The 12,650-nt window shown below is 51.1% G+C and overlaps 1 protein-coding gene across 2 annotated transcripts; it reads left to right on the top strand.

Annotated features, from left to right (window-relative positions):
- The first annotated feature begins 473 nt into the window (after window positions 1-473).
- Window positions 474-9,712, top strand: TLX1 (T cell leukemia homeobox 1). 2 transcript variants are annotated; one of them, XM_064144525.1, is made up of 3 exons: window positions 474-2,575; window positions 4,396-4,633; window positions 8,172-9,712. In XM_064144525.1, the coding sequence occupies exons 1-3, from the start codon at window positions 2,107-2,109 to the stop codon at window positions 8,392-8,394; spliced, it is 930 nt and encodes a 309-aa protein (XP_064000595.1). In that variant the 5' UTR covers window positions 474-2,106; the 3' UTR covers window positions 8,395-9,712. The 2 variants fall into 2 exon arrangements, with proteins under 2 accessions (XP_064000595.1, XP_064000597.1); XM_064144527.1 differs by having other exon boundaries at window positions 4,432-4,633.
- The last annotated feature ends 2,938 nt before the right edge of the window (window positions 9,713-12,650 follow it).

The raw sequence follows: 12,650 nt of genomic DNA on the forward strand, positions 1-12,650 counted from the left end.
GCAAGAACCCACAAATACCTATGAACCCGCAACAATGAGAGTGTGAGTGTATGTACCTGGGAGTGTCTGAATGCACAGGTGTAGGGGTGCGTTAATGCATGTTGTGTGAGTGAATGTGCTTGGCTGAATGCACGTGGCCACGAAACTGTGAGAATGTGTAGGTGTGAACTTGCGTGGGTGCAAGGAGGATGTTAAGTGTCCGTGAGAATTGGAGTGGTTGTGGAAATGTGTGAAGCTGCATGGCAGCACTGGCGCCTATGAGCTCATGGGGGTGTTTGTGAGTGTGTGTACATCTTTATGAGGGTGAGGCCACGAAATTCCACGGGGCTGGAAGGATGTGGATGGGCCAATATTTCTGACAGTGGATGAGGAGGTGGACCTGAGTGCACGAGCAAGACTTTCTCTGACGGTGTGTTTGTCAGATGCCCCTGAGCAGGCTGTCCTGCGGACGCTCATGGCCAACCCCTAGGCACTAAACCACGGCAGCGTTTGCCCCCGCCCAGGACGACGGGGCCAGTCAGGTCGGCTCCAGAGAGGAGCTGGGGGGACGGAGCAGGGTGCCGGGCCCGACAAAGCGCAAACCACCCGGGAAACCCTCCATCCCGCGGCCGGCAGCATCGGGCCGCGTGGGGCAGAGCTTGTTGGCAGGCGTGGAGTGGGTAGGAGCTGGTCGTGCCCCCGCCCCACCGGCGGCTCTGACCCCTCCCGTCTGAGCGAAGCGGGAGCAGGGGCAGGCCGGGACCAGGCAGCTTTAGCAGCAAATGACGAGCGTGGCTTTCCTTTTTTCCCCCTTTAAATGTGTGTATTTATTTTAACGCAAACAGTCATCTCCCCATGGAGGAGGCCGGCAGAGCTCGGGGCAGCGGATGTCCCGTTCAGCCCTGGCCTCGTGGGGAGCAGCTGAGGCCTGCTTTCGTCCCGGGAGCATGAGCCCCTCCCCGGTTTTCGGTGGGAAGGTGTGCCCCAAGCACAAATCGCCTTCTCCCATGACACCCCCTCCAAGAGCTTGGGCACCGACAGAGCCCCTTCTGACTGCCTTTGTGTCCCGCATTCTGGCGTCCTCATCCTCGGCGGCTTTTAGACAAGTGCCAACTTTGGAAACTGAGGACATCTCTTTGGAGAAAAGCGACACGGTTATGTTTGGGATCCTCAGCAGGGGATTCTCCTGCTTCAGCCCTCACCCAGGCCTCCCTGGCAGTCTAAAGGATGCACAGTCCCTGTACCCCGCATCCCATGGCTAACAACTGAGACAAAAACTTCTACCACCCAGTGCCTGCTGCTCCTTTAGCCATCCCAATGCACTGTGTACACCACCTTATAAAGCTGAGCTCGGTGGTGAGTTTTTTTTTAAGGGGGTGGGGTGGATGAGAGGAAGCCGGGGAAGAAGAAACTCTTTCTCCTGTGCTCTTCTCTGCTGTCATTCACTCGGCTCCTTTCAGCATCCAGCCAATGGAGAGTGAGGGCCCGGGTGCAGCAGGCCTTGGCTAGCGTGATTGATGGGCAAGTGGGGCTCTCGCACTCCGTCGCGCTTCGCTCCGCGCCACTCCGCGGGGCTCCTGGCTGCCCACCGCCCGCGGCAGCGAGGGTTTCCCGGGCACCTTCCTATGTGGTTGTGTCTTGGGTGAGCCGCGCCTGGCCAGGTGGTTACGCCTTGGAGGTGTGGGGGTTGCTGGCTCTCATCGGGAGCGGGGTGCGTGGGTGAGTGTGTGGGGATCTCCTTCCCGGAGGCTGCTGTGAGAGAGTGTGCCACGGCTGTGTCCCGAGTGTGCAGCTCCTAGGCCTGGGCTGGGCAGCGCTGCCGTGTCCCGGGCAGCGGAGTTGTTTGGCTCCCGCGCCTCTGTCGCGTATGGCTCTGCTGTTGGCTCCTGGGGCTGAGCGTGTGGCTACCGTGTTCCTGCTGTGCGTGGCTCTGCCGAGCTGTCTTGGGGTGCACGACCCCCGTGCTATGGGAATGAGCGAGTAGCCGGCGTGTCCCCTCTGTGCGAGGATCCTCTGACCTGTACCGGGACGGTGCCGGGCTGCGCTGCCCTGCTCGGGGTGGAGGTCCGACCCCCGTGCCCCAGGGCGTTGTGCGCGGCTCCGTTGCCGGGGACGGGCGGCAGTTCCATGGAGCACCTCGGAGCACACCACCTGCATCAGGGCCAAGCCGAGCCCATCAGCTTCGGCATCGACCAGATCCTCAACACGTCGGAGCCGGGCAGCTGCATGGTCTCGCACCCCCGGCTGCAGGACTCGGCGGACTACGGGCTGGGCTGCATTGTGGGCAGCGCCTACAACACGGTCACGGGTGGCTATGGGGCGAGCAGCGGGTCTGCTGGCGCCTACACCGGCACCTCCTGTAGCATGGGCGGCCTGCCCGGCTCCTACAACGTGAACATGGCGGTGAGCATGAACGGCAACACTTTGAGCTCGGCCGGGGGTGTGATCCGCGTTCCGGCCCATCGTCCGGTAGCCGGCGGCGTGCACCAGCCCCTCTCCGCCGCCGTGCCGGCGGTGAACGGCATGAACAGTCTCACTGGGCTCACCTTTCCCTGGATGGAGAGCAACAGGCGGTACACAAAAGACAGGTTCACAGGTGAGTCGGACCAGCGGGACAACCCTTCCCCTTCTATCCTGCTCCCGCCGTCCTACTCCCTTCCTCGCTATGGCAGTCGGTACCCACAAGGGAAAGCAGAATACGGCCTCCTGTGAAGAGAACGGCCTGAATGTCCCTGGGAAGTAGGGACTGGAGAAGGCCACAAGCAAGAAAAGGTGGAAAATCAGGCACATTCACTCCCTTCTAAATGTTTAGGGTGTAGAGTGTTTTGGTTGGTTGTTTTTTAATTTTGAAGTTTGTGGGTTTATGAATTTATTTCGTGGTTTGTGTTTTTAATTATTGTTATTTTAATTTGTGTTGTTCCTTGCTGTTTCGCTGATTTGTTGAGGGTTTTTTTGTGTGTTTTTTTCTGTTGCAGTTTTTTGAGTTTTGGTTTAGTCTTTTTTTTTCCTCCCGGGGATGTGGCCCTGCAAAGACTGACAGGGAGGAAACGGGGTGGCCAACTCGACAGATTCCCGCAAGCCCCGGGAGCTGCTGTTCACTCTCTGCCACCCACACTCCAGATGTTGGATCCAACACCTAGAGAAAGTTTCCTTTAAAACATGGTTATTTTGAGACAGAGCCCGGCACGGCGGGAAAAGAGGCCGGCGGCCCCGATCCTCGCCCTCCCGGGAAGGCCGCCCCGTCACCGGCCGTTTTAGGGTTGGTTTCCCCGTGCGTCCCGTAACCGAGATGGTCTTCTCCGGCTGCGGATTTCAGCTCAGCTTTGCCCCTGCGAAAGGACTTCTTGTAACCCTGAGCAGAGCAGAGCTGAGCTCGGGCTGGAGCCGCTTCCCGGACCCATGGCTGTTTCCAGGTGTATCTGGTCTCGTCTTTCAGCGCAAACAAAGCAAGAGCTCTAACAACCTAAAAAGGGGGCCAAATAATAATAATAAACCCAAACCCAACCAACCAACAAAAAAAAAAAAAAGAAAAAAAAAAGAAAACAAACCACAAAATCATCCAACCAAACAATCAAAGCAAAAGTAAAATAATAATAATAATCATCATCAAAACCCATATCAAACCAAACAAACAAAAAACGACCAAAAAAAAACAAAAAACCAATCAAACAAACAAGCAAAAGAAAGAAATAAATTGCAACGGAAAAAAAAAAAAGTTCCCGTTCCTCTTCCCGAGGGTGGAACACGAAGCTCGATTTTCTCAAATCGATGTTTAATTTCGCCCCGACGGCGTTTGGCTCCGGCACGGCCGTGTCTGAACGAACGAGCCATTCCCCGGGTAGTCACGGGGCCGAATTTGACGAAATCTCTTCCCTGCCCCGCCAGTTTTAACTGTCTTCTTCGTTTTTTTCTCTTTTTTTTTTCCCCCGTGGGGAAAATAATAAAAGAAAGAAAGAAGGCAAGAAAAAAAAGACCGAAAACAACAAAAGTATTATTTTAAACAAGCCAACTCAACAAGGAATCGCAACTCTTGTTTTTATTCCGGGAACTTATTTCCCGCTGGGGCCAAGCACGGCGGCGGTTCCACAGCGGCCAAACGACATTAAACCGAGGCCGGCTCGGATGGTGCGCGGAGCTCCGGCCCAGCTGCCCACTCTGTCCCCACGGCGCTTCGCCTGGCAAACGGCCGTATGCCCCGCCGCCAAAGTCGAGCGGTGCCCGGCCGGTGCCCGCAGCACCCGGGGAAGGCAACGGGTCCGCCGCCGCGATTTTGCAGCCTGTTGGCGGGGAAAAGCGGAGGCTTCGCAGCGGTGGCGGGTGGGGGAGTCCCTAGTCCAGCGCCCGGGAGCCCCTCTGCTGATGTATCACTGCTTGCTTCTTCACCTCTCATCCCCCCTCCTCCCCTGTTCCCCCCAGTGGCCCTCTCACCCTTCACTGTAACACGCCGTATAGGTCACCCCTACCAGAACCGCACGCCCCCCAAGAAGAAGAAGCCGCGCACCTCCTTCACTCGTTTGCAGATCTGCGAGCTAGAGAAGCGCTTCCACCGGCAGAAGTATTTGGCCTCGGCCGAGCGCGCTGCCCTGGCCAAGGCCCTCAAGATGACGGACGCTCAGGTGAAGACCTGGTTCCAGAACAGGCGCACCAAGTGGAGGTGAGGAGCTGGGAGGCTTAGGGGGTCCGGGGCATGGGTGGTGGTCTAGCTCTGGGAGACCAGCCCCTACTGCCATCAGCTTTGCCAGGGGCAGTGGTGGCTGCAAGTGAGGCTTCGAGCCCTGCCAGCAGCACGCAGAGGGGAGTCACGCATGTGTGTGTGCGGACACTCACACGGGGGGAGCGTGTAGGCCGCATGTGTATATGCTTGGCGTGTGCATGCATGCAGCCTATGTGTGTGCAGGCTGAGCCTGCGTGTAAAACTCCACAAGGTGTGCGTGCCTCTTGTCAGATGAAGGTCACGGCCCCGTGGGTGCGCCCGCCTGCAGCATGTGTGTGTGAGCACGCGTGGGGGGTGCGTGCAAGCCAGACGTCCGTGCATGGGTGCGTGTGTGGGATGAGTGTACTGCGTGCACACACTGACTTTGCCCGCGAGTGGGGGTGCACAGAGGCGATGTACATGAACTTCTGCGTGCACACTCGTGTGTGTCGTGCGGGAGGACGTGCGGTGGGTGCAGGCGGTAGCGTCGGTGTCTCAGAGGATGCAGCGGTTCCGGTGCCCGTTTCCCTGGCGGTAGCTGTCGGGAGCACTCGGCCCGGCAGAGATGGCCGGGGGCCGCAGCCCGGAGCCGCTGAGGCAGCCAGATCCTAGGTCTCTGCGCAGGGCCGCACCGCGGTGTGGGAGCGCAGCCCGGGCCAGATCCTGCAGCCGGGGCTGCCAGGGTATCGCGCTCTGCATAACGCGCAGATTTCCGCCCCCACGGGTTCACGGCACCTCCTTGCCAGTATTTAAAAGCTCTTCCTCCTGCTGGGAGTGCCGGTAAAGCCAGGCAGGAGAGGAAGAGACCGCGCTCGCTCCAAGCCTCCCCGGTGACGCTCTCTCTCCCAGGCTGCAGCTTCCCGGTGCGTCTCCAGGGGAGGCACCCCACACCTAGGAACACGCCCTGATTTACCCCGGGCTGGGAACAGGCACCCTGCGGCAGCTCCCCTGGCAGATCAGAGAAGGGAAGTGTTGCTGGGTACTGAGCACAGGGGTGCAAGCAGGCAGTAAGCTTCTTTAGGGTGGGGGAAAAGGACTTCTCTGTGACCTCCCCAGGGGAGAACGGAACAGTGATTGCCTGAGGATGCCGGGATTGGATAAAAAAACGTACGTCAAGGGAGTTTAAATGAAGAGTGTGGGTGAATTCCTCTCTGTAAGCCCTTCCCTAAATAGCCTGTGGAAGAGCAGCTCCCCAAGTGCCAGAAAGTGTCCAGCCAGAGTGTGTTCCTATCTAGAAGGGTCCTGAAGGAGGAACACTCCTGCCATGGCTTGCAAAACAGGGTCAGCCGTGTCTTCTAACCTGGTTTCCTAAGGAAGTGAGGCAAATGTGGCTTGGTTGGTTCTCCGTCTGTATGTCAATACTCTTTGCATTTTTTGGTTAGGTTCAGTTCCCTTTGGTGGAGAAGAGGGTGCAAACCTATTCATATGTTTCACAAAAAATAGATGGATAATGAGGAAAAAAAAACAACCCTGGCTTTACTCAGCCATGGTATTGGACATAGGAGAATCTCCACTGGCCTGAGCCAGGGGAATACAGGCTTGTAAGCTCTGCTTTTTTTGCATCTGAGCATGTTGGATGTTGTGTTTGAGACATGAGCATCCTGGTGTATAGCATGCCTGGCTGTGCATCCCAGGTCCCTGCACAGCCCAGTAGGCTTTGAGTGGTGCCCAAAGTAGTGGATGCTGGAAGGAACCAATTGCAGACACATCTTGGGTTCAGCAGTGGGTAGTATCTGAGAATAGAGAGTTGCTTTAAGCCCTCTGAGGGATTTAACAGCTTAAATAAATGCGGGCTATGGGGGAGAGTCTTGCATCTGCCCCTTGCTTGGGTGCCTCTGGAGTAGTGAGGTGATCCCCTCCTCAGATTAATGCTCCTACTTGAGACATGGACATCGAAGTTTAGTTCCTTCAAGATGGATCTAAACCTGGAAATACCAGCCTGGCATGGCAGAATGAATGAACTAGCTGCTTGAAGCAGAGAGATATTTGGGAGCAGGGAGATCAAGACACCATAGTTCTGACCACCCTGGACGTTCATCTCCCTCCTCCCAGAGCATCTCTTCATTGTGCAAGGAGTCATTAAATATTCATAGAGACAGAGCCACTCCCGTGCTGCTCTGATCCTTCTCTCTCCAGGATGTTTAATGTGAGATGTTGACACAGTGATTAGAGCAGGGACTGAGCCCAGAGCTACCTGCCCCCCGGGTAAGAGCACTGGCTGCATGCCTGGAGGCTTGAGTGTCCCAGAGGCACCTTGCCCACAATCTTCCCTCAACTGCTTGTCCAGGAGGGAATCAGAGATCCACTGCCTTGCACTCCAAGATGTCACCACAGAGCTTGGAGCTGCCACTCCCAATCCCTGCAGCCAAAGATGAGACATCTCACATCCCCATGAGTTGCTAAATTAAAAAGCTGCTGCTTCCTTTGTCACTGATTCATTGAAGCTGCTGGGACAGCATCAGCAGGGCCTGGGGATGTGAGCGAGGGAGGAAGCGCACTTGGGATGATCCTGGCACTATGAGCTGCCTCCAGGTTTTCTCAGCAGCATCACTGGAGGTGCCAAGTGATGTTCGCCAGTGAAAGTAGAGATGACTGCAGGCTTCTGCCTCCAGACTGACCCACCATCCATGCAAGGAGGAGAGTGAGATTTTCATTGTGAGTTTAACTGCATTCAGGCCATTTCTACCTATCACATTCCCTCCTCACAGAGAGTCCAAAGCTGAGACTCTGCCAGCACTGGAAAGGATCCCTGCAGACCTCCTAATCCCCACGTCATCAAGATCAGCTCTACCAGTGTCATTTTAGACAGACATGTGTCTGACCTGTTCTTAAAAATGTCTTCATTCACCCTATCCAGGAAGTTTATTCTGAACTTTGAGTCTTCTCAATGCTAAAAAATGTGTTTCTAGTGTTTAGCCAACAATCTGTTGATATTTTTTTCCACCCTGCCTGCCATGGGCATGTTGTTGCCTTCACCCAGACTCTCAACAGCTGGCTACCGCAGCCTGGCAGAGCAGATGGCAGACCAGGGTGCTGAGCATAGGATGCCCAGGGTGACATTTCTTGTCTTCCAGCCGTGTGGCACTACCAGTCAGTGATTTCTTACCTTTATGGGACATGGCTCTCATGCTTTGCTCTCACTGTGGGGCACAGAACATGTTTGCAGGATATCACATCTTTTGCAAACCCATTGTGTGCCCCTTTGGGTGTTTTGGGTCTCTTTGGATTTTTCCCATGGGCATAAAATAAACCAGAGCTGTGGTTTGCTCCTGGCTGTCTTTGGTCAGAGCATTTTTTACTTGTGCTAATGAGACAGACGTCCTCAGTCCTCAATTTATGGGATTAACTGGCAGTTTGTTCACAGGATATGTGATCATGCTGTGGCTTTGCACCTTCTTTTCCTAAGCTTCCCATCCCTAGGCACCCAGCACAACTTATTCTCTTCAGAGATAGTCCTCCTTTGGCCCCTTGGGTCCCCCTAACCACTCTTCTTTCCTAGGAGGCAGACAGCAGAGGAGCGAGAGGCTGAACGGCAGCAAGCGAATCGCATCCTCATGCAGCTGCAGCAGGAAGCCTTCCAAAAAACCATCAACCAGCCCATCCAAGCAGACCCCATCTGTGTCCATAACTCCTCTCTCTTCGCCCTGCAGAACCTCCAGCCTTGGTCCGATGACTCTACCAAGATCACCAGTGTCACCACTGTTGCCTCTGCTTGTGAATAAGGCTAGCACCCACTGGCAGCACATGCACTCTTTGCTGGTGGAGCTGTCCCTTGGTTGGGACCTGTGGCATCCTGTTTCCCACCGTGGTCCTCTGGCCACCTGTGCATCCCACGTGTTTGTCTGGGGAAACTCTTCATGAGGACTGAAAGGAAAGGAAAACACTCCAAAAACTCTTCCCACATGTGGGGTTGCTGGAGCAGTGACATCTCACCACCTCCCAACCCCTTTGTTCTCTTGCAAGGCTCCAGTGCCCACCATGAACTTGCTGATGTGCTGCCAGACAAAAGCCCAGCCCTGCCAGACATGGCCATCGGTGTTCACTCAGCTAGGATAGAGAAAACTTCCTTTGGATTCTGCTGGTAGCAGTGGAAAGCCTGGGGTCACCTTTATATATCCATAGATATATATGAAGTGTGTATATATATGTATGTATATGTATACTTTGGACTGATGGCTCGAAACAAAGGGAGGAGGCTGCCTGGAAAGCGCCTGTATGCTGTGATCCTCCCCGGGCCATCCACACTGGAGACGTCCAGGGATGCAACAAACGGAGGAAACAGCAGCAATTTCTGCTTGCAACAGACGGGAACCCTTCTGATCTCACGTCACCATCTCTCCTTCCCTTTTTCATTAGTTTTTTCTTGCGAGGAGAGAATTGGAGAAGGATCTGACAGACTCCCGAGGACGGTAAATATGATATCTCAATTGTATGAAGACCCCCAGTCTGTCCCCAACTGCCACGGACTTTGTGTCTGTCAGTGTGTATTTTAATAACGAGAAGACCTTGGTGGCAGTTTACAGGGGTAACACAGTTTCTTTCCACGGGTTGTTTCCATATCATCTGCAAAATGTCATCCTAATGTTTTATTTTATCTCTTTCCCTTTAGAAGGTAATTCCTGATGGCACAACAGTTGATTTCACTCTCACCTGCTCTAACTTAGTTTTATCTTTAATTGTACTGCGGGAATGAGACACAATTAAACAAAGCACTTCTTATAGCAAATGCCAGGAGTATATAGATATATATATATACACAGTATATATTTTTCATTTACTTATAATCTGAATCAGCACTGCCAATTTAAGCAGCAAGTACAAACGATCAGAAAACCTATTTTGAGTGAGATTTTCAAAGGCACTCGTTCTGGTTTGTTTTGGTTTTGGTTTTGTTTTGTTTTTAAGTTATGCACTTATAAAGTGGTTTCTGTGTATTCATTTTATAAAGTGCTTGTGTAATTTATGTGGAAAAAAAAACAACAAAAAAGAAAGAAAGAAAAAACCCTCCAGGGTATGGAATAAATCATTTAAAGCCTTGTTCTTCACTGTCTATTAGTTGCCTGAGAGGAGACAGTATCTTACAGCTAATGTTGAAGCCTCTGGTATTTGTTTAAAGTGAAAATAGAGTTATCATTTCCATTTGACTTTGCTTGGGTACTCTTGACTTTGGAAGCTCCAGAGGTAATTTGCTGTGTTTTAGTCCCCAGTGCTTTAGACATTTTCATGCTTCAACTTAGCGTTTAGGAGCTTCTCTAATTGCTGCCCTTCTGGAAGCTTGCTGGAGGTGGCAGGAATCGTGCAAGGGTTTGGCCTTACACTCATTGGGAATAGTTTATTGAATGAGACCTTGGAGTGGGGTCTTGTCTGGGCCAAGTGGGGCTAGAGATGTTTGTGTCTGAAAATATATATGGAAAGGGGAATCTGAGCATGAAGAAATGTCCAGGTGTACATTTGAGAGACAGCCTCGCAGGGAACTATTCTAGGGACCCTCTCCTCAGCCTCGTTCGGGGCTGTTGTCCTCAGGCAGACAAGCCTCTCAGAGGAAAACTGACCAGGTGAGAAAACACTCGTTGGCTTCCTTGGAGGAACCTGGGTTCACTTCAGCCTAGTGTTTCCTTCAAGCACTGGGAATTACAGGGTATAAGATGTTGAAGAAGAGGACCGAAAAGGGCAGCGGGGCAGGAGCCACAGGCAGGAAACTTGTGACAAGACCTTGGGAGACTGGCTGCTGTGCAAGAGCTGGGTGACAAAACAGTCTGAGCTTTTGATACCTGGTGTTTGACAGTGCTTTTGTAAGCTGAGTCCTCTGGGTGCAGCACTGCTGGGGAGCTTGTTAAGGGGAACATATGAGTAGTCTGCTTTATCCAAAATGTGTTATTACAGGGTCAGGCTGAAAATGTTCCCATCCTGCAGTCCAATGTGTGAGCAAGCAGAGATATATCTGCAGTGATAGAGAGATGAAAAGACAAAAAAGAAAGAAAGAAAGAAAAAGAAAGAAAAAAGATAAAACTAATGAAAATAAGAGCAAATACAGAAAGCACACATATTTGGAGATATATTTAAAAGATATGCCTCAAAACTTGCTAAAACAAAATCCTTTGTACGTGTTTTCTATGGTAATTTTCACAGAATCATTTTGCCTGAGTTTTTTCCCCACAGACAGATTTTTAGAGACTGGCTAAGCTAAATTTTTAATGTATGCCCAGCTTCAGCTACAAAGATAATGCCAGGCTTAGGGCTTACTCTTCCAGGAGGCATTGTTGTGTCCAAATCTTCAGTGGTTTACAGTCTATTATGGTGTACATTTTTGTTTTCAAGAGAAGAAAAAAACAACAAACCCAAACAATCTCAAAACAATTTAAAAAGAAAGGGAAAAAAAGGACGATGGAGCTCACTGCTGATATTAAAAGTGTTTTCTATTTTATTATTATGACACATCAATATCTTAAAATTTAATTCTGAGACAGGCATTTTATAATATCCACATTATTCAGCTCATATTCCAAAATGTTCTCCAGTGAAGCTGAATGTATGATAATGCACTTTCGAGGGCATGTGGGTTAGAGGCACCTTGTTCATGAAATCGTTGACTTCCTCCTTTTCTTATCAATCTTTCCAGTTATAAAAAAAAAACCCAAACCAAACTGAAATCAAAAGAAGGTGACCAAAAGGGAAGGGGGAAAACAAAATATACCAAAAGGAAAACCAACCCAAACTTGATATGAAATGACAATATATATAATATTTGAACCAGAAAAATAGCTGCACAGACTTTCTTGTCCCTGGAACTATTCTTTCTGGAAGGGACTTCTGTTAAAATATTTCTCCTGGATTCACTTTAAAAATCCCTTTAGTGGCAAGAGGTAGTTTTGATATCTGTGTATGTACTTCCTGGGTTTTAACATGATGATCTGCACCTAGAAAATAAAAGCTGCCTAAAATAGGACGAAATTAAGTTGCTAAGTAATGACATGAAAAAATGACACACAACAATATGTTTTCTAGGCAGACATCACCTCAGACATACCTGGGACCATCCATACCAGGCTGAAGGATGATTTAATTTTTTCCTATTATACCTATTTGGGAATAGGAATAAAATTGCATTGAGATATCTTGAAAGTAATTTCCCCCTTCCTGCTATCTTAAAAATACAGCAAATCCCAAATGTGAAATGGGGTTTAAGAAGAAATGTTTTTCTGCTGTTTGCCTGTGTCTAGGAAATTCAGGCCAAGGTAGAGTGAACTTGGGCTGGAGGGGGAAAGCTTGTATGATGCTCAGAGCCAAAGGCCCATGGGCATAGCAAGAGAGCATGCTGTGGTCACGCACATCTCTATCACCCCCAATTCTGTCAGGGACCAAGAGCTATCAATTACTTCGGGTTGGCTATGGATGTGCTGAGCTTTTGAAGGCAAAATCTGGAGGGAAAAAAAGCACCATCTTTGCATGAGGAAATAGAGTATTAAACATCTGTGTGGAGCTGGAAGAGATGAAGCCCAGCTGGACAGGCTGTGGTTGTCTGGGTCTGGTCCCAGCTCAGCAAACTATGTGGGCAGGAGGGAGCCAGAGGTCTGGCCCCCATTTAGCCAATTAGTTAAGCACATGAGTCATCCAAACTAGGATCAGTTGGTATATCTCTGCAGAGGGATGGGCCTGGGGAAAGGCTGAAGGGTCTTTGCTGGAACCTCCCGCCTTGAATGGAGCCTGCAGTTGTGCTTTTTCCTGGGCATGGGCCAGCACATTTGGCCCATTGCAGTACACGCATGCCCCGGTGTCTGAGTGAGTAGTTGTAAGGACCATATGCAACCTTTTTGGGGGCTGCATTACCCTATCTATGGGGCATGTGTTATATATTTAATACTATTTATCCTGCAGCAGCATCCAGAAGAGTTGCCTGTATGTGGCATCTGCTATAGGAAGACCCAGGCAAGTGGACATGTCCTCTTAAAACAGTTTGTATCATTGATAAATAGAAGGA

Source organism: Pogoniulus pusillus, chromosome 6, assembly GCF_015220805.1.
Source record: "Pogoniulus pusillus isolate bPogPus1 chromosome 6, bPogPus1.pri, whole genome shotgun sequence".
Taxonomy (NCBI): Eukaryota; Metazoa; Chordata; class Aves; order Piciformes; family Lybiidae; genus Pogoniulus; species Pogoniulus pusillus.

Bases quoted from the DNA above. Each gene is read 5' to 3' on its own strand.
- TLX1 (XM_064144525.1), top strand. From the start codon at position 2,107: ATGGAGCACCTCGGAGCACACCACCTGCATCAGGGCCAAGCCGAGCCC. The intron at 2,576-4,395 runs GTGAGTCGGACC...TGTTCCCCCCAG, and splicing joins CACAAAAGACAGGTTCACAG to TGGCCCTCTCACCCTTCACT. The intron at 4,634-8,171 runs GTGAGGAGCTGG...CTTCTTTCCTAG, and splicing joins AACAGGCGCACCAAGTGGAG to GAGGCAGACAGCAGAGGAGC.